Here is a 22071-nt window from a genome sequence, read left to right on the forward strand (position 1 = left end):
CTGCAGAGGGGCAGGGCCACATTCAAACTTGAATCTATGTGGCCTCAAACCCAGACTCTGTAATCATTTTTATTAACATCTAGCATCATGTCTTTTTTATGTGTCTCCTGAGTGTCAGTGCAAATGCTATTTAAAAAAACAAAACAAAAAAGGAATGTTACCCCAGCTCTTTGATGCCTTGTCGTGGAACGCAGGTAGAATAACCATGTGTTTGCCTCAGTCCTCACAAACTCAACCTTTCATCCCCATCCTGGGGTCTCCTGCATTGCCATTTTGTGTCTGGTTCACATTCCTGCAGACCTGCTTTGTATGGAAGTTCTGCTCAGTGGCCTCAGGTTTCAAAATAAAATCTTCTGATGAGCAAATTGGCCCGAGTCCCCAGAGTCAGCTGCCCAGCCCATTAACAATGAACCACGGAGGACGAATGTCTGCTCCGTGTGCATTCCGGAGAGGCTGTTACCCGGCTCATCGGAACAAGCCAAGGACAGCCCTTGCATCAACACTGGCCACGGCTGATGAATGCAGCCATTGTAGACGCAGTCCCAGCCGTGCCAAGGGGAAGATTCCTTCCAAACAGACTGTTTTCTTTTTCTTTTTTTCTTTTTAAAATCACAAAACACAATTCCTTCCCTCTGACATCGAATATCCTGCTGTTAGAATCTGCCTGCCAATGCAGGAGACGTGGGTTCGATCCCTGGGTTGGGAAGATCTCCTGGAGAAGGAAATGGCAACCCACACCAGTATTCTTGCCTGGAGAGGCCTATGGACAGAGGAGCCTGGCGGGCTACAGTTCGACATGACTGAGTGATTAAACAACTAGGAACAAGATGGAATTCTCTACTGATAAGGAAAGATAACCAAGACGGCTAAGACTCATTCCTAGAAGGGGGCAGTTACTTTATCCTGCCCCGCTGAGAGTTGTACATCTGATAGAGACGTACACGCTGCATTAGTTGTAAAGGAAAATATGAAGTCTCAACGTCATCTTTATTCCTGACACGTGGCTCAACCCTCTCCCAATGCACACCCTCCACTAGCATCCTTTCCCCCCACATGGTCCCCCTACCTTGCCAGGACATCAATACTATTTTGGCCTAAAGGACACTTATTTGTACTTTTTTGGTCTTGGATAAACAAACTGCCCCTGTTCAGAGATTCCTTTTCACATCCCTCCCCTCTTACAACTCCATGATTTTTGTATCATGGAACCATCTTACTAAAACAGAGACTGAATGGCATTCCGCAGCTGACTACCAGACAGTCCTGGTTAAAGCCCTGGCTCCAATCCTGCAGTTACCTGGCCCAGGGATCTTGAACAAGTCTCCTCATGGCTTCTGCAAGCCCTGGCAGCATCTTTGTGCCAATGAGGAAAAAAGTCTCCCCCGGGGGGAAAGCAGCCTGCCAGCACAGAGCTGGTCAAGCGTTAAACCCACCTGGACCCCTCCCCACCCTCACCCCTCCTCAGCCAGGACCCTCAGGCATAACCAGAACTATTCACAGAGCCCCCATCTCTGTTTCAACTTGTCAGTTGGGAATGGGATAGATAATAAGAGTTCCACTTAATTCTTTCACGGATGAAGCTAAAGTGATCTACAGAACTGTTTATGAATCAGCCTTTTACTAGGAGATTTCTGCTGCTCTGGTTCAACTCCACCTCGCTTCCTGAGCCACCCATAATACTCCTGATGAAAAACAGGGACACAATTTACTTCTTTGAGATTGCTCCTTCCCACACTCCCACACCCAGAGAACCAGCCCTTTTAGAATGTGATCAAAGAGCAGGGTGAGCTTGGTCAGTGCGCAGCCTGTGCAGCTGCACAGGGTCCCACACTTACAAAGGCCCTGCTCTTGGTTTAAAGCTTTGATGGCACTTGAAATTCTCAATCACTTTTGAACAAAGAGCCCTACGTTTTCATTTTGCACTGAGCTCCACAAATTATATTTCTGGTCCTGCCAACAAGCCTTCCTAAGTCCCAGATAGTTTTCTTACAGCTGACAAAAGATTGGGAAAGGAAAATGGGACACACGATCCCTCCACTGAATGTGAAGGTACCAGTCATAATTAGATGTGAGGCAGGATGGTGCAGGGCTTCCTAGGCGGCTCAGCAGTAAAGAATCTGCCCACGATGCAGAAGACACAGGAGATGCCATGGGTTTGATCCCTGGGTTGGGAAGATCCCCTGGAGGAGGGCATGGCAACCCACGCTGGTATTCTTGCCTGGAAAATTCCATGGAGAGAGGAGACTGAAAGGTCACAGTCTATAGGATTGCATAGAGTTGGATACAACTGAAGTGACTGAGCACGCACACAGAGGATGGTGCAGGAGACGCAAGAGCATGGGCTTTAGGAGACAAATTGAGCTGGTGCACACACGCATCCTGCAAGAACACAGATAGGTGCTCTGACCCGCGTGAACCCAGGCTTCCTCCTCTGTAAATCAGATGACTAATGCCCACTCTTCCCTGTGAAGAAAGGTCTGTCAGTGAAGGAGTCGTCTAGCATGTGGCAGGTGCTCAACAAATATGAGTCCCTCTCCAGCTTGTTTCAGGAATAGAAACTTGAAGATGGGCCAGGTAGGACTTCCCTAAAGGTCCAGGGGTTAAGACATGGTGCTTCTACTGCAGGGAGTGTGGGTTCGATCCCTGGTTGGGGATCGAAGATCCCTCACGTCACATGGGGTCAAAATATGGGGGGGCGGGATGGGCTATACACTACATTCCAAAAGGCAATGGTGGGGGGGGGGGGTCCTGATATCCCTTCGGCTCTAAAATTATACGATTCTCCATTAACCAAAACCTAAAAGTCAGCCCTCCTCCAGTTCCTAGTTATATTCTCTCTCTCTGTCTCCGTATTTCCACTCTGATTGCCTCTGCTTTGCTCCATACTGAACCCACGCTTCCTTCATGGAGTGGACCACATGGCCACCAACACACCCTACACTCACACTCAGTCAGCTTAGCAAACCCGGCAGGGAGAGACATCTCTCTCCCAATATCCATATATCAAAGCAGGGAAAATTCTAACTGATCCTGCTTGGATTACATCCCCACTCTGGAACCAGTCACTACTGCCTGAGTGACAGAGTGCGTGTCCACCCAAGGGCAGGACAACGGAGCTCAAGCCTCATGACTGACAGCCCCAGTGCGACCGCATGGAATAGGGGAGGGGAAGTCCTCAAAGGACAAAGCTGCCAGCAGATGAATGCAACTCCTCCTCTGTGCTTTATGTGGTTTACTGCTCATTCCCAATAGGCGCCCACAGAAACGAAAGGAGGGAGAGGAGAATCAGGGAGTGTAGACAGTAACACTTAAGCCAACTTTCCTGGAAGGATGGCAAATAAGTGATGCTTGTCATTAAAGAAGGTCTCTGAGGAGAGATAAAGAGCTGAGAAAAGCCAGGGGGTGTTCAAAGCTACTCGTTGCATAATTGTGATTAACCTCACATCTTTAAATTTTTAATAGCGGTGCACTGATTTTTTTATGCTTACCTTCTGTTTAAGCAAGCAACACTGGTTTTCCACTTCAGTGCTAACAAAGTTTCTTTCTGGAAACTAACTTTAAGCAAAACAAACTAGGTCACTTGAGAGAAAAATAATAAGCAAATAATAATAATGTAGACCTAGATAGCTGTGGACATTTAGTGGATATACTGTGCCAATGACTAAAATATGGGAAACATTAGATGAGTATACATACAGAGCTTTCTCTTCCCAAGGATCAGTAAAAACCAATACCCCTGTTTTGTTCCATAGGGTTATCTCTGACAAATTAAAGAGTACGTCTCTCATTGTGTGAATGGTAAAGCTTTAGCCCAGCTTACAAAATGGATCTGTAATAAGATCCTAGGATCCTCAGTTTCTGGCAGGCAGCAACTATTCCCTAGACAGGCTGTGTCTCAAGGCAAAGGGGAAAAACCAGCATTCCAAGACACTGGCCCACTGTATTACTCTCTGTTTCAGAGACAGACACACAGAGGAGGAGTCGATGAGAAAATCACTCCTCCCAGAGCTGACCAGGCTGATTGTCCCTGAGAACAAAGGGGCCCATTCTCTGTGGGCATCCGAGTCCAGCTGGCTCCAGGAGGTACCAGCCATCTCTCTGCAGCCAGAGCTTCCCCAGCTGATTTCCACACGTACTCATGTGTACAGCAGCAGCTGTTCCCTCATCTGGGTGTCTGCTTGGTCTTCCTTTTAGCTGCCAGTTTCAGCCAGATATCATTTTTAATGCCCAAAGAGTCAGACACAACTTAATGACTGAATAACAACAACAAATTGTCCACTCACCTTTGCAATTATTTTTCCTTCTAGGCCAAAGGGAAAAGTCATCAGGGCTTGGATGCCCACAGCCATCAGCGTTTTGATGCCGATCGAGATGCCAAAAAGCTGAACAAAGCCTGCAAAGGAATGGGTATGAAAGATATTTTGTTTTCTCATTCACTCCTGAAGCTGATTAAACTTGATCTCACGTCTGACTTTCCCATGGTCTCAGGAAGATGACCTCCCACTTATCTTGTATTAATATTTTCCAAGCTAAGCTGATCGTTTTTAAGTTTCCCTTTATAAAAGCTCTCAAAGTTATCAGATCCTATTACATTTCAGGATTCAACCTAATAGCTAGAGATTGAAAATTATGACATTTAATTTGAACTTGAGCTGGGGGAAACTTCATGAGAAGTGTAGTTTCTACAATCCTAATGTCATCTAAACCCTCTGATGTCTTTCATGGGAGGTGGTGGGGAGTCAGGGCTGATGAGAACTGAATTAGGGACCTGGAGCTTCACCTGGAAGCTGAACAAGTGGAGGCAAAACTGTGGCCAAGGTCAAGAATCAAGGGGCCACACTGGAGCAGCTGTTTACATCCAGGCCTAAGTGCGGCCAAGAATGGGAGACTAAGCGGGAGCTTGGGCTTCCCTGTTGGTCCTGGTAAAGAGTCCGCCTGCCAATGGAGGACACGCAGATTCAATTTCTGGATCAGGAAGATTCCCCTGGAGAAGGGAATGGGAACCCACTCTAGTATTCTTGCCTGGGAAATCCCATGGACAGAGGAGCCTGGCAGGCCACAGTTCATGGGGTGGCTAAAGAGTCGGACATGACTTGGCAGCTAAATAGCAACAACAAGCAAGAGATCAGGAGAAAGGTAAACCCAGGAACAAAGTGGGATGAGGGAAAGAGCACCTAGTGCTGGGCCATACACAGAGGCTCTGGAACCCAAGGAAGTCACTGGGGTTGATCCCGGGTTTGTTGATCAAGGGTTCCAGGAGAACAAGGAAGTAATGGCAATAGCTTGGGAGGAAAAGGAGGGGCGAAGTTGATAAACTTCCTCAATTTTCTTTCTTACACCTATTGGGAAACTTTTAATATTCTAGGCATTGAGCCAAGCACTTTATATATAAGATCTCATGAATTTATTCTCACAAAAGTCCATTTTTCAGATAAGGGGAAAGGCCATGACAAGTTAAATAACATACCCAAAGACACAACACCAGTAAGCAGTGAGCCCTGGGATTGAACGAATTTCCGTCATTGCCTGCAAGTGCCAACAATTTAGAGACATCACAACTAAGCCACCTCAGCCACACAGCGGCCACGCGTGGGGTCAGGCCTGAGAAGACACGGCTGGTAGAAGCCATCTGAATCCAAAAGCTGCTTTATTAAATGTTTCTTTTTCTTATTGTGATATAATTCCTATATCATAAAATCCACCCTTTTGCAGTGTACAATTTAATGGGGTTTCATATATTCACAGGGTTTTGTAATCATCACCTCTAATTTCAGAACATTTTCATCAACCAAAAGAAGCCCCACATGTATTCATAGCCGTTCCCACTCCACCTTCAGGTCCAGGAAATCACTGGTTCACTTTCTCTCTCTATGGATTTACTGATTCTGGACATTTCATGCACCTGGAATTACAGTAAGTCCCCTACATACAAACAAGTCCCATTCCAAGAGTGCATTCATAAGTCCAATTTGTTCCTAAGTCCAACAAAGTAGCCTAGGCGCCAACACAATCAGCTACACGGTACTGTACTATAAGACATTTATGATACTTTTCACACACATAATACATAAAAACAAGCACAAAAAATAAAGAAAAACATTTTAATCTTGCAGTACTTTGAAAAGTACAATAGTACAGTACAGGAGCCGGCACACAGGGACCGGGGCATCGAGTGAATAGGATAGAAGAGATACTGACTGCAGGAGGGAGACAAGGCGGGAGCCTGGAGTGCAGGCTGCAATTTCACTCATACCTGGCGTCGATAGAATGCATGTTCGCATCTTGGAAAGTTCGACACTTGAAGGTTCAATATGTGGCCTTTTATGTCTGGCTTTTTTTCTCTCGGCATAATGTTTTATGAAGACAAGTGCTAGATTTTACTTAGAGGTAAATCAGTGGAGAGTTACTTTCCTAGGAATGGGTATTGTGGTAGAAGATGGCCATTGAAACTTTTTGTGTGACTCCAGGGGAAAGACCTGGGATCCACAGTGGAAGTTCTAGGAAGACATCTTTTGCTTCTGTAGAAGGAACTGTCCAACTGTAGAATAGCCTACCTTGCCCAAGAAACGCTGAAATCCCAAAGGAGCTGGGGTTGGAGACAATGTGGAGGGAAGTAGTAGAAGGGATTTCTACGTAGTAAGTATTGTTGAACAAATCAGAGGTGGGAGGGCTGGAAGTGAAGGATGACAACCAGGTGGTTTGGTTTGGGGGGGGCATCAGAGGCAAGCTCAGGAGAGAGGAGCTGGTCCTTGCTCACATCCTGGCTGGCTGATCTTATATTTGGACAACAGCTGTCAGGAGGCATGCTTGCCAGCGAGTGTCAGGATGTTTATAGTTCTGAGGGTCTTAGCCAGCCTCACCGGTGTTTCCCTGCTGCCTCCTGAGTGAGGGCCTGACATCTGGATGTGGGCTGGAGACAGGGGCTTAAGTGGGTGTGGAATGAGTCAGCTGTGGTTTATGATAAATCCCTGAGTTCTTAGCTACCACACGAATTTAGTTCGCCAAGCACAGATGCAGCACCTACTGAACATCAAAGTCATGCTGTGTTCTCCTTCTGCCTCCACTTGGGTGTGGCCATGAGGTGGAACCACTCTTGTGCTGGTGACTGTTGGCGAGTCCCTTCTACGTGCCAAGTGCTAAACTGGGTACCACATACACACATCTTTTGTAACCTCCCAACAACCCTGTAAGGTTGTTCTGTAATGACTTAACAGATGAGAATGCCAAGGCTCAGAGGTTAAATACTTGTCCAAAGTCAAAAAATTATGAAACGAGGATGGGGTGATTGGACCTAGAGCCATCTTGAAAAGCTATCATTTGGATAAAGGTCTAGAATTCCAACCTCTATTAGTAAGTCCAAGGAAAATTGTATCATTGGCAAAACTCATCTGTAAGACCACGTGCTTATCTTATTGCTATACCAGCCCTGCCAGGGCTGGATTTAAATTTCTAGGGCCATGCTGTCCAATAGCCATCATGGTGAGACATACAGGTCATTTTTAATTTTTGAGAAGCCAAATTTTAAAATCCAGGTGAAATTAATCTTAACAATATATTTTAGTTAACTCAATACTGTATCGCAAATATCATTTCAACTGATAGCCAATTTCAAAGTTATTCATGAGATACCTGACATTCCATTTTTCACGTTAAGTTCGAAGGACTATATATATTTTACACTTACAGAACATTTCAACTTGGACCAGCCACACTTTGCATCCTCAGTAACCACATGCATCCACTATGTAGCATAGAGAGAGGTTAGAGGCCCTTGGCATCAAAAAGGTTATGTGGGCTCCCACTCATTCACCCACCTATGAAAATCAAAATAATAAGAATGCAATATTACTTAACCATAAAAAAAGAATGAAATTGGACCATTTGTAGAGACATGGATTGACTAGAGTGTGTCATACAGAATGAAACAAGCCAGAAAGAGAAAAACAAATATTGTATATTAACACATATATGTGGATTCTAGAAAAACGCTATAGGTGAACTTATTTGCAAAGCAGAAATAGAGATACAGACATAAAGAACAAACATATGGACCCCAAGCAGGGAAGGGGTGGTGGAATGGACTGGGAGATTGGGATTGACATATGTACACTACAATATAAAGCAGAGAGCTAATGAGAACCTACTGCATAGACAGGGAAGTCCACTCAGGACTCTGTGGTGACCTAAATGGGAAGGAAATCCAAGGGAGAGGGGATATGTGTGTAAGTATGGCTGATTCACTTTGATACAGAAAAAGAATCTAATACAAAATTGTAAAACAACTGTGCTGCTGCTGCTGCTAAGTCGCGTCAGTCGTGTCCGACTCTGTGTGACCCCATAGACGGCAGCCCACCAGGCTCCCCCGCCCCTGGGATTCTCCAGGCAAGAACACTGGAGTGGGTTGCCATTTCCTTCTCCAGTGCATGAAAGTGAAAAGTGAAAGGGAAGTCGCTCGTCGTGTCCGACTCTTAGCGACCCCATGGACTGCAGCCCACCGGGCTCCTCTGTCCATGGGATTTTCCAGGCAAGAGTACTGGAGTGGGGTGCCATTGCCTTCTCCAAAAACAACTGTACTCCAATTAAAAAAGAAACAAAAGAATGCTATACCATAAAATAACAACTGATTTTTCCAAATAACGCTAAACTGGCAAGTTTCCTTTTCACTTCTTTGGTGCTTATGCTTCCCTGGCTCCTAAGTACCTTGGACCCTTGGTCTGGGTCTTGGTTAACCTAAAACCCTTGACACTGACCCTCCGTTAGGCCTTCCTCTCAGGGCTCTGTGAACCCCCATCCCAGCAGGGCCCTCCTGTAGATAATGCCTTAATCTGATAGTGCACAGACCCCAGCATTCATTATCCTCTCAGAAATACAAAAGGAGGTTTGCCATTTCTCCTTCCGAAAAATACAGAAACGGGTCTAAGAGAGAGAAGCTGCCACGGAGCTGTTGGAGGGTGGCTCTGGCTGGCTCTGGGGCCTGCTGAGAAGTGGTCGCTCATCAGGGAGGGTAACAGGGAGGTCGCTTCCAACCCAGCAGAGACTCAGCTCCCCACCATCCTGCTGAAACTCAGCTCCATGTCTTCCCAGAAAACTGCTGGAAAAGCCAAAGTCAGGAGGCTCTTGGCCCTCTGAGGCTGACGGTCACTGGGTTCTGACCTCGACTGTGTAATTACTGTGTCCTATGCACAGTCAAGGCTGAGGTTCCTTCTTTCCTCATTAAAAAAAAAAAAAAGTCTTTCCCAGAATCGCTGGGGACTGGCCCTGGTGCCTCAAACCATTGTAAATGTTTACAGGAAATTGTTCCCCTGCACAGACTGCTTATATGACACACATTCTGTGAAATATAAGATGAGGTCACCGTTCAGTAAATTGCTTCTTGGTCCCGTAGTGGAAACAGTTCTCCACATAAACCCGATGCCGGGACTCAAAGAGCTTGAGGGAAATCAAGTCACTTCCAGTTGCTCCCCCGACCTCCAGGCTGCTGCTGGGCCAGCCCCAGACTGCTCTGCTCTCCTTTTAAAAAGTCTTGCAGGAAGGAAAGCCTTAAAAGCCTTACTTTTAAAATTTTAACTCAATTGTCCTGAATTATGCAGATATAGGTTGACTGAAGCATCGGAGCAGAGGATTTCCTGTTGGTCCCTGCTACATACAGGCTTCCCGGGGGGGGTGAGGGGTAAAGAATCTGCCTACCAATGCAGGAGATACAGGAGACTTGGGTTTGATCCCCAGGTCGTAAAGATTCTCTGGAGAAGGAAATGGCAACCCACTCCAGCATTCTTGCCTGGAGAATTCCATGGACAGAGGAGCCTGGCAGGTTACAGTCCATGGGGTCGAAAAGAGTCCAACACAAACACGCACACACATATCACATCACCTCCTGCGTACAGAGCGCCTGAGTAGAGCACACAGCTGTACACCCATGCAGAGACCAGTGCCCTCAAAATGCAGTGCAAATGTCCCCATGCATTTAAACATTCCTTCACTCAGCAAGTCAGGTCTGATGAATACTGAGAGCCTTCTGTGTGGAGACTGCAATGAGCAGTGCCCCCTGCTCCCGTGGAACTTGCAGTAAGGGATGGCAGAGACGGGACAGAGGAGGAGGAAGGGCAATAGGAGGGACCCAGCAAGGAGTGTCCATCTCTTCCCAGGAGAGGCCAGCGAGCTGAGTCCTGAAGGAGGGACGGGAGTGAAGGTGAGGGGCGCGAAGCTAACAGAAGGGCTTGCAGGCAGACAAGAGTCCAGGCTGTTGTTCTGGATCTAAAGGGGCCTAGATGGAATGGTTTGAAGCAGAAGGGTGAGCAGGCTGATCTGCTCAGCAGAAAGGCCACTCGGGACAGCGAATTCTGACCAGAAAAGGTGAGAGTAAGGCAGGATCCCCATGGAGCAGCCCACATGGGAAAAAAAAAAAAGGAAGGGGTTGGATTCAGAGATTCTTTTATGAGAAAAAAAAAAAATCCCTTCTGAGGTGAGATTTCCGGCACTCAGAGGTTAAAAAGACATCATGTCGCAGAGGAAGTAACTGCATACAGATTCCGTAGGCGAGGCTGCAGGAGGAAATGAGGAGGGACAGCAGAAATAGCTTTGGGAGTGAGTCGGAATGAGGCAGGCAGCGAACGCTATTTTTGCAAGTGAGCTCATCCTATAATTTTCTGTTTCTCCAGCTGGAATCAAAGAGCTAGATCTTCCTAGAATTCTAAAGGTGGAACTAGTCCTTGAGACTACACGAACAGTCCACAGACATGGAGCTGTGGCTCTCCTAGGAGCAGCGCACAGCCCTCCAACCCCTGGGTCAGCGCAGTCTTTCTAAGTCCCAGCACTGACTTTCCAAATAAAGCGATGCTGGCTGGAGCCAAACACTTCAAGTCCTTGCCAGCACATACTATTCGCAGGCAGCAGGCATGAGAGGAGGGCTAGGAACAGGCAGGAACGCTCCAGAATCTGATGATTTGTCGTGTGGTTTAAGGGTGGAGCCAGGAACCCAGTCTGAAGAAATTTAATTCAAGGTTTGTTGATCAAGTAGTCTTTTTCATTCCCATACCTGCAACCCCTGGGACATCTTTGCTACTCTGTGCATGCATGCATGCTAAGTCACTTCAGTCATGTCCAACTCTTTGCAATCCTTTGGACTGTAGCCCACCAGACTCCTCTGTCCATGGGATTCTTCAGGCAAGAACACTGGATTGGGTTGCCCTCCACCAGGGGATCTTCCCTACCCAGGGATCGAACCTGCATCTCTTATGTCTCCTGTGTTGGCAGGAGGGTTCTTGACTACTAGTGCCACGTGGGAAGCCCCTTCCCATCCTGTGTCCAGGTTCTAAAAATGATACGCTGCCCTTCTTTCTTAGTCATTATCATTTCAGTATTGATCACAAATCCTCCTGCAATGCGGGAGACCTGGGTTCCGTCCCTGGGTTGGGAAGATCCCCTGGAAAAGGGAAAGGCTACCCTCTCCAGTATTCTGGCCTGGAGAATTCCATGGACTTTATAGTCCATGGGGTGGCAAAGAGTTGGACATAACTGAGCGACTTTCACTTTCGCCTATGATGAACAAGGATTATTTTGAGCATCACGGGAAAAGTGGTTCAAAGGAGTTTAAGGGGTAACTACCCCTCAAGCTCCCGATTAGGACTTTTCTCTGAAATTAACAAGTTTATGAATGGACCTGATATTGTAGCAATTTGGGCCTTTTGTCTTAACTTCTTCCATTCTCTTTTAAGTAATTGGAGGCCAAGGAACATACCATTTTTTTTGTAAACAGCTTTTTTTTTTTTTTTTTGAGGTATAAGACACACCATACAATTCACCCATTTAAAGTGTTCAGTTGTTTTTAATGTATTCAGTTGTTTTTAATGTGGTAATGTATGAAACCATCACCATGGTCAATTTAGAACGTTTTCATCACCTTAAAAAGAAACCTCCTACACTTGAGCTGTCACCTCTCTGCCCACCCCACCTTCAGCCACTGTTCTTCTTTCTGTCTTAATATAGATTTCCCTATGCTGGAGTTCCATATGAGTGGAGTCATAATACGTCATCTTCTGTGATTGGTTTCTTTCACTTACCATGGTGTGTTTAAGGTCCATTCGTATAAAATATATCAGTACTCCATTTCTTTTTCTGGCCAAGTAACATTCCACCAAATGAACATGCCATGGTTCATTTATCCATTAGCCACCGATGGACATTCAAGTGGTTTGCACCTTCTGACCATTATGAATGATGCTGCTGTGAACATTTGAATACAAGCTTTGTGCAGACATAAGTTTTCATTTCTCTTATATTTATGTTGAGGAGTGAAATTAAGGGATACACTGTATTTGTTCCTCTTCCCACTACAATGCCTAGTACTGTGCTTTATGCAATGTGAGACCTCAATGGATACTTGTTAAGTGAATAAAGAGAATACAGTTATCAGCACAAGATATTAAAGTCAAGTGGCCCATCTAGGTTACACCGAAGTCTGTGACCTCTGCCCTGGCTTCTCTAGCTGGACTAAAATAAACTTCCTTCTTGTTTCTCGCTCACTGTGGTTTTGTTTCTTTCTCCTGCACTTTAGGAACTGATGAAGCCGCCATCATCGAAATCTTATCAAGCAGGACATCGCATGAGAGGCAACAAATAAAACGAAAGTACAAGACAACGTACGGCAAGGTGATGCCGAGGGTCTTCAGCCACGCGCACATGGCCTTGGTCTTAACTGTCTCTTCTGCTTCCTTTGTTCCCAAGACAGTGACGGATACCTTTAAAGCTTTATCTAGTTAGCCCAGGAGAAACAAAACAAGACAACTATTTAGAGCTTTAATTGACTTCAGAAAAACTGAAATGGTCTTGTTAACAGCCTGTAAAATCAATATTAACTCATTACTTTTTCAACTGACTTCTTTTTAAATTAATCCCTCAGTCATTTTTTCCCCATTCTTTTGGACTATTTCCACACATTGACTTATAGATAGGCCACTAATTTGAAAATCAGTTTTTGCGGGAGGGTCTTTATATAAGAATTCTTAATTTATTCATGTGTCTTCAATAATGATTTATTCTTTATAAATGACTGTTACAAAAACTGAAAAACCAAAAAGCGAAAACACCCTCTGTTTCATTAAGCATCAATACCTTTTCCTTTCTTTACATTTCTTTTATTCTTATCCTTGATAGTGTTATGTACAGAAATCTTTAAGAATACATTAGCCTTTCTACAGTATTTTCTTCATTAATATATCATGAACACAATTTAACATTTTATTAATGTCATTAGAATGATCAGTTTACAAAATAAATATTAATTATGCTGCATTGTAATTCCAAATTTAGAAAATCTTTACAGTGTCAATAATTCTATGTATAATTAGACAGATAGAAATGGACTTTTACATATTTGTCACTGAGTGGGCAACCGTCTCTCCAGGCTTGGTCTCCTCACAAATACAATGATATATTTGCCTCCCTTCTCAGCTTGCTGGGAGAATCAGGCAGGGGAATGCTGACACCTTCCAGCAAAGGGAAGCCCTAATAAGGGATGGCTGTTTCCATCTTATAGAGAGGAAAGTGGAGCTCATCTATTTAAAAGACTGACGCAAAACCACACACTTAATAAGAAAAAGAACCAGGCCTCGAGTCTAAGTCTTCCATCTCCAGGGCCAGCCATCACTTCTGGAGAACCCATTGCCGTAAGAGGAGGAGCAGTTTATTTCTACATTAAGTGGTCCAGACAGCTGTGCGTTTGTAGTTTTTCCTGCTTCTCTCCTCACAGCGAGGCTTGTCAATGTCATTCATTGATGACACTGGTGAAGATAAGTGAAGCTTCAGTTCAGCTGCTTTAAATTGAATTGAATGACATTGAACTTTCACCCTTGTCAGTGTGCCTGACTGTAGCAGTCCCTCAAGCACTGTGTCTGCTTCTATCCTGCCAATATGGAAAGTCAGATGCAGGCTTCTTAAGCTTTGGTGTAAAATAAGAGTGTGTATGCGCGCTAAGTCGTGTCTGACTCTTTGCAGCCCAACAGACTGTAGCCCATGAGGCTCCTCTGACCATGGGATTTTTCATCAAGAACGTTGGAGTGGGTTGCCATTTCCTTCTCCAGAGGGTCTTCCTGACCCAAGGACGGAACCTGTGTCTATTGTGTCTCCTGCATTGGCAGGAGTATTCTTGATCACTGCACCACTTAGGAAGCAGTAAAATAAAAGTAAACAGGTTCAAAGTCAGAACCTCAGGCTTTGTTAAAGTGGGCACACTATAGCACAAAATCTGCAATACCTACATCTGCCAATCATTTTTTTTTACTTGCCAATTCTCAGCTGTGTATCAGACGGCTGAGACCGCCAAAGAGGTGGTTGAGAATCATATTACAAAGCTAGAAGACATCTCTTGTCATTGTTGTTCAGCTGCTAAGTCATGTCCAACTGTTTTGCAACCCCATGGACTGTAGTCAGCCAGGCTCCTCTGTCCATGCGGTTTCTCCAGGCAAGAATACTGGAGAGGGTTGCCATTTCCTTCTCCAGGGAATCTTCCTGACCCAGAGACTGAACCAGCATCTCCTGCATCAGTAGGCAGATTCTTCACCACTGAGCCACCAGGGAAACCCTGGAAGACATTAGAGACAAACAAATCTAAATCCTCAAGTCAACTGAGCTCCAAAGAGAAAAAGCATCCCAACGTGACACAGCTAGTTAGCAGGAAACCAGGGTTAGAGCCAAGGTATCCTGAGCTGGCTCCTATGTCCAAATAGAATGTAAACACTCGGGGGTTTGTTTTCATGCTTGTGGCTTCTAACAGCAGGCAGCTGGAATCTCTCTTCTCTGCTGTTCTATATAATGCCCATCTGACTTGAAAAAAGATTTCCAGTCTTCGGGTGGATCCACACCAGAGCACTGACCAGAGGCCTGTCTTCACAAGGTCAGGGTTAGATGCTGCAACTGCCACGGAATGAAGCTAGTAACATTAACATCACAACCCACTGTTGAGACAGCAGATCCCAGAGCCTTGGATAAAAATCTTCCGGGTTTTTCTCCCAGATCTGGAACTCAAAGGTTCATTTGAAGAATAGTTGATTTGCCTTCTCTCTGAAAGTTTCATCAACATAGAATAATAATAACAGCAACAATAATATTCACGTACTGAACATCGAAAATGTGCCAGGCACTGTGTTCAGTGTCTGCAAGGACTGTCTCATTTAATTCTCCCAACAACCCTAGGAAGTAAGTCTTACTATTCTCCCCATTCTTCAAAGAAGGAGACCGAGAGATGATGAAATTAAGCGCATTTCCAAGGTCACAGAACTCCGTGACTGTGTTGTTAGCCATCATGCATGGGGCTGAGTAGCCAGACCCACTCTGTGCTGTACCTCGGTCTATTGGCTTCCAGTCTGACCCACACGGAGCAGTCCCTCTGCATGAAAGTCCTGCTTTGAGGTCCTTCATTTCGGTTGGGATGTCGACAGCTCTAGCTGGACTGAACGTTCCTTCTTGACACTTTTCTCATTAAACCATCTAGCCAGAGGGAGGCAGGTGGGAACAGGCAGTCTACTCGCGATTAGAGGGGGCTTGCCATAAACAGGATGCCAGGTAGAATTTCATGAACTTCCCTTCCCCTACTTGAGTTCTTTCTCACATGTGTCCCTTTCAGGATTTAACAAAACACCAAGTGGCTGTCCATGGAGTTTGCCCAGGATGGTCTCACTTTATTCCTGTTGCCCCCCAACAGGAATCAGTAGTGCCCCCTTTCACTCTCAGGGCTTCCCTGGTGGCTCAGCTGGTGAAGAACCCGTCTGTCAATGCAGGAGACACAAGAGAGACAAGTTCCATCCCTGGGTCTGGAAGATTCCCTGGAGAAGGAAATGGCAACCTACTCTAGTATTCTCGCCTGGAAAATTCCACGGATAGAGGGGTGGGCAGAGTCCACCCTGTCACAAAGAGTTGGACACAACTGAGCACGCATGTGTTTCACTCTCAAAAGCACCCCCATCCGGCCAGTGAATGAGCCAGTCTCCTGCAGAGGACAAACCTGTGTTAGTCTTCTCTAGCCAAGTGTTCGTAGATGAGTCCTTTATCTTACTGAGGTTCAGTCCATGGGGATAAAGCAATAAATACCTCTCCTCTTAGGGCTGTCTTGAGGATCAATAAGAAAGCTCTCTGAACCCTAAAGTGTTCTGCAAATGCTTGTTGTCACTGTGACTCATCTTCAGTGTCCCCAGCAGATGGATGGGCAGTCGGGTGACCACTGTCTTCCAGAGAAGGTCACTCAGCCCTGTAGAGCTCCTGTCTAGAGTGTGCCCTGGGCGTCCATGGCAAGTGTCCAGTCTCCCCTGGGGCCGTGCCATACAGAAAGCAGACACCTGTCCCCCTTGCCCTCAGGCCCTTCTCAGTCAGGACTCCCGCCATCTTCCCACAGGACCTGGAGGAGGTGCTCAAGAGTGAGCTGAGTGGAAACTTTGAGAAGACAGCCTTGGCCCTTCTGGATCGCCCCGAGGAGTATGCTGCCCGGCAGCTGCAGAAGGCCATGAAGGGCCTGGGCACGAACGAGGCAGTACTCATCGAGGTCCTGTGCACAAGAACCAATAAGGTGAGTCCCAGCTGAGCCCCTGAGAGAGCATCCACATGCCCGTCAGAGAGGGTTACAGCAGCCAGAAGGGAAAGTCCTCCTAGCCCTCCACCCTTGTGATGATCAAGTGTCTGGGCAAGCAATGTGCCCGCTTGGTTCACATTGGAGAGATGCCTCTTCCAATATTCTGATGGTCGGTTTTGGTGTTACTGCCACTGGCTTGACAGGATAGAGCCTTCCAGAAGAGCTGTGTCAATCCAGCTTTATTTTTCTAAAGAGATGCACAGTTCCATGTGTGGGATACGAATCCTACTTTACCTGCCCAGCCTGACTTTGCAGGTCTCCTAGCACCAATACCCCAATTAGCAATCCAAGTGTGGACGCAGGGAGCAAAGGAATGAGGCAGGGGGGTGGGAATGCCAAGGGAATCCCAGGAAACAGCTGGGGCTGCCACCACCTCCCCAGAGGTTTCCATGTCCTTCTGTTAGCAGTCCTCTCCCCTTGTCCCTTGGGTACATGCCATCATGTCCTGAGATAAAAAGGACATTTGTGAAGGCCCATTCATCTTTGGTTCCAGAACCCATAAGGGCCTTGTGTGTGTGTTAGCTGTTCAGTCATGTCCAACTCTTTGCGACCCCATGGACTGTAGCCTGCCAGGCTCCTCTGTCCATGGAATTCTCCAGGCAAGAATACTGGAGTGGGTTGCCATTCCCTTCTCCGGAGAATCTTCCTGACCCAGGGATCAAACCCAGCTCTCCTGCATTGGAGGCAGATTCTTTCCCATCTGAGCCATCAGGGAAGCCCAGGGACCATGGACTTCATCAAGAGTAAAGAGGGTCCCCAGGTCATTCTTTGGAAATGTCCTCTTCTGCAACATCCATCATGTAGAGTGGGGAGGTCCAGCAAGGAAAGTGCCAAGAAAACCCAACATTTTTGATTCCTCCAGGGAGGAAACAGAAGCAGCACCTGGAGCAGATAGTGAGGAAAACCACCCCAGCACTCTGATGCTGCTGGGCTATTAATACTTATCGATAACCCAGGCTCGCTCCTTCTGCTCAGCCTGTGCTGTCCAGCCCGTTACCCGAGGCACCACCGGGGTCCAGGCTACAGGAGTGAACCCCTTTCCTGAACATCCCTGGACTCCTCTTCTTCCCACAGATAATAAAACCCCTCTATTTTGGGTTAGGATGGTGGTTTAGAGGAGCGTTAGCACAGGAGGATGGCATTGGTTCTGTCCAATAACCACACATCTCTCCTTACTCAGTACCCCCATCCTTTCCAGAAGCACCAAAGTGCCAGTGACCTGGCAGCCAGTATCTGGGCAGCCTCCCTTGGCCAGAAGGTTAATTTGGTCATTCTTTTTCTAATCACATTTATCCGCATGTGGCTCACCCTCAACCTAGTTTCTTTTGGGTCCTGGTCTTGAACAATAAGCAAGACTTTTTTTCCCCAATCAAATAGATCTGACAGTAAAAAGGAGAAAAGCAGGGAGAGAGCAGGCGACAGTTTCAGGCAGATCCTGGTGGTGGGCTGGAAGGAGGAGAAAGGGGAGGGGGCTGCAGAGTCACAGGTGTTCAGCCCCCACCTCCTCCTACCCACTTCCCGCCCACCACAGCAACACGGGCCTGGCTCCTCATCTTCCATCAGCCCCACTCCCTTCTCCCCATCGCTGCCTCACGACTTTCATTTTAAACAGTTTGTGGGAGACACTGTGGGGAGACACTGGCTCTTACATGCTGCTGGTTCAAGTGTAAACTGAGGAAGCTCCCAAGTGGCCCCGTCGGGACGAGCCATTGAAATACACAGCCATACACGGCTTTATGCACTTCACTTTACTGCATTTTTACAAACTGAGTGTGTGCAGCAATGCTTCTTGGAGCAAGTCTATCAGCATAATTTTTCCAACAGCGTTTGCTCACTTGTCTCTATGTCCTATTTTGGCAATTCTCGTAATATTTCAAACCCTCCCCTGGCAGAAAAATGATGACTCGCTGAAGGTTCAGATGATGGCTAGCATTTTTTAGGAATAAAGTATTTTTAAATTAAGGTATGTGCATTGCTTTTTAGACACGATTGCACACTTAATAGAGCACAGTAGAGTGTCAGCATAACTTTTCTCTTTTAATTTTTTAACCTTGTATTGTATATTGGATTATAGCTGATTAACAATGTTGTACTAGTTTCAGGTGGACAGCAAAAGGACTCAACCGTACATAGACATCAATGTCACTTTCCTATGTACCGGGAAACCAAAAGATGCGTGTACTTCACTTTATCAGGACACTCGTTTCATCAGGGGGGCGTGTGCCTGTAAGGCAGTCCTTCCCAGCACACACCCTAGGGAGAGACTTGCACTGCAGCACAAAGCAAATTGTTGACTGAGTGCAGCCTTGTTTGAAGTAGAGAAAACTTGGAAACAGCCTAAATGTCCATCAGTCAGAGGCTGGCTAAATAAACTGGGACTTACTGTAGGATGGAACATTTTGTCTCTATTTAAAAAAAAAAAAAATGCTAGGTGACTAATTGTGCGTAAGCATAGCTGGACGTTAAAGACCTATTACTGAGTGAAAAAAATAAGTTGAACAAACATATACAGTATTCCAGTTTTTAAACACATACACAAAACAATTCTATATATTTTCAGTAGCACAAACATATATGTATAAATGCAAAGGGAAAATATGCACAGAATTTCTAAAACTGGCTCCCTGCGGGGGAGGATGGGGAGTGAGATGGAGCAAGAAGGCAGTGAATGACTGTGTTAGCTTAGGGACTTCCCTGGTGGTTCAGTGGTGACTGCCTTCCAGTGTAGGGTGTGTGGGTTTGATCCCTGGGTGGGGAGCTAAGATCTTCATGGCCAAGAAACCAAAACAGAAAACAGAAAAAGTATTGTAACAAATTCAGTAATGACTTTAAAAATGATCCACATCGAGGAATCTTTAAAAAATAAATCAGCTTAGCTGTAATGCTTTCACTTTTAACTAAGGATGTGTATGTGTGTGTGTGTTAGTCACTCAGTTGTGTCCAACTCTTTGTGACCCCATAGACTGTGACCAACAGCTCCTCTGTCCGTGGGATTTCCCAGGCAAGAATACTGCAGTGGGTAGCCATTCCCTTCTCCAGGGGATCTTCCCGACCCAGAGATGGAACTCTCCCACATTGCAGGCAGATTCTTTGCCCCCTGAAGCACCAGGGAAACCCCTTATCCCCACCAGCCAGGGACTTGCCGACTTGCTCTAGGTTTGGACTTTGATCTGCAGGGACTGCCCCCTTTGGAGGAAGTCCTGAAGGCATCCTGTGTCCAGAAACAATTTCTGCCTCTTACCTTGCCTGGTACCTGCCTATCTTATCAATAAACCCCACCTTGAAGTATTGATTGTTTTTTATTATCTTTCCTAGGAAATTATTGCCATTAAAGAGGCCTACCAAAGGTGTAAGTGACCTTTTGTTCTGACTTTAGATAAAGAATGCCTCTTGCAAACTACCTCTGGGAAACTAAAACTCTGCTTCCTCTCCTTTCTTCTTCCGCTAAAGTGTTTGGCAAGAGCCTTGAATCAGATGTCAAAGGTGATACAAGTGGAAGCCTAAAAACAATTCTGGTCTCCCTGCTACAGGTAAGAGTAAAGAGGTCTCACCTGCTTTATGATCTTGAGAAATAGCCCTTGGCAACGTGCAACCATGATGTAAAAGGCAATGTAGATAATAAACAGTTCCTTCTCTTATTAAATTGCTACTGAGGAACCAGCAACCTGTCTTCTGTCCATCTAGCTCTTCTGAAATTATTCAGTGGAGATTTTCCCCCTTGTAACAGTCTGCCTTGTCATTTGCAGTCTACAATCCCTTTCTGTTAGTGAGTCATCTCATTAAGCATTGCCATCTCACTTTGCCAGTGAGGAACCTCTAGGTGTATACACAGTAAGATACAGGCTCATCTGACCCCCAATAGGGTCCTTTTCATGATACAACTAACTTCCAGGATTCACCCTGAGTCTAGGCCTGTAGGAGCCGCTTGGCCAGGAAAGCAGGGTTTTCAGAACTGGCCCTGAGAGGACGCAGCCCCTGGGCCTCCAGCCAGATGGCATCTGCCCTCTCATTGACACACCCGTCTTTCTGAGCTTTGTGTGTTTCCTCTGATTACTTTCCATGTGGAAAGACTGACAGCAGAGAACACATAGAGTAAGCTTGAGCTATAGCAGGAAGACTATATGAATGTTCTCCTGCTGCATAACAAATTGCTGCAGACTTAGCAACAACACAGATCTATGATCTAGCAGTTTCCATGGACTGGGGCTCCTGTTACAGGTTAGTTGAGTCCTTGGCTCAGGGTCTCTACAGGCTGGAATCGAGGGCTGCCATCTCCTGTGAGGCCTGGGGTCCTCTCCTAAGCTCACTGGCTGTTGGCAGATTTCAGCTCTCTATGGCTGTATGACTGATGTTCCTGTTTTCTTGCTAGCTGTCAACTAAAAAGACCCTCAGTTCCTAGAGGCTACCCACAGTCCCCTGTCATGTGGCCCCAGAGAGAGTTCAGAGCATGGGTGTATGGTTTCTTCCAGACCAGTGTGAGCTCATCTCTCTGACTTCTTCCATCTCTGACCTCTCAGAGCTCACCTGATTGGGTCAGACCTACCCAGGGTAACTGATTAGGGACCTTAATTACATCTGCAAACATCCCTCTTGCCACATAAACATAACACGATCACAGGGCTGATACCTCACCATGTTTACAGGTCTTGCCCACACTCAAAGGGAGGAGATTAGCGTGGGCCATCAGGGTCACCTTAGAATTCCACCTGCCACTAAAGGGCTTAAGTGAGACCTCCAAGGCCTTCCACGACCAACGTCCAGGGTTCTTCAGGACAGGGACCCTGAGAGGTGAGACTCGATATTTTGGAAGGAAGACGGATACCTTCTCAACAGACTCACTCTAGGGCACATTATGAGGTTTCTTAGAGGTCGGAGGGGTTTGTGAGTGACCCTGGTTTCTACAAAAAAAAAAAAAGGAAAAATGTGTTTTCACAGAAGCTACTCTGTTTATCAGTTGTGCCCAAAAGATGGCAGCAAAGAGCAGTGCTGCCACTCTGCCAGGCTGAGTCTAATTTCCAGGCCACCGCTCTGGAGTCACCCCTTTTCGAGGACTTTTCCTTTTTTGTTTTCTTTGGTCAAGCAGGAACTCAAGTTAATAACAACGTGTTGATTTTTCTAGGCTAATCGTGATGAAGGAGATAATGTGGACAAAGATCTAGCTGGGCAGGATGCCAAAGAGCTGTATGATGTAAGTATGCGGGCGTGCCAGTCTCTGCAAATGGTTTTCTTTTATTTAACATGATTTTCAACAATTATGTCTTTCTTTTATGTGAATTGGAATTACTTGGGAAATAAGTATGATCTTGAAAGTATTTTTCATCTATACTGTCTTCGTGAACCTAAAAGAATTGCTTATTCTATTATTTTACTCTGGTGTTAACCACCTCAGATCCATTTTGAAATAAGGGGACATATAAATAACATAAATAGATAGGTGAGGTATACTTGTGGGT

The 22071-nt window shown here is 45.9% G+C and overlaps 1 protein-coding gene across 2 annotated transcripts in view; it reads left to right on the forward strand.

The window, feature by feature from the left end:
- ANXA13 (annexin A13) overlaps positions 1-22071 on the forward strand; it is a 57266-nt gene that overhangs the window by 21819 nt on the left and 13376 nt on the right. For both annotated transcript variants that reach the window (XM_027560906.1, XM_027560905.1), the window contains 6 exons: positions 4308-4407; positions 12554-12648; positions 16385-16555; positions 19934-19967; positions 20069-20148; positions 21738-21806. In XM_027560906.1, the coding sequence (XP_027416707.1) occupies positions 4308-4407; positions 12554-12648; positions 16385-16555; positions 19934-19967; positions 20069-20148; positions 21738-21806 (549 nt within the window). The remainder of the gene's footprint in view (positions 1-4307; positions 4408-12553; positions 12649-16384; positions 16556-19933; positions 19968-20068; positions 20149-21737; positions 21807-22071) is intronic.

The sequence above is a fragment of the Bos indicus x Bos taurus genome, chromosome 14, assembly GCF_003369695.1.
Source record: "Bos indicus x Bos taurus breed Angus x Brahman F1 hybrid chromosome 14, Bos_hybrid_MaternalHap_v2.0, whole genome shotgun sequence".
Classification (NCBI taxonomy): domain Eukaryota; kingdom Metazoa; phylum Chordata; class Mammalia; order Artiodactyla; family Bovidae; genus Bos; species Bos indicus x Bos taurus.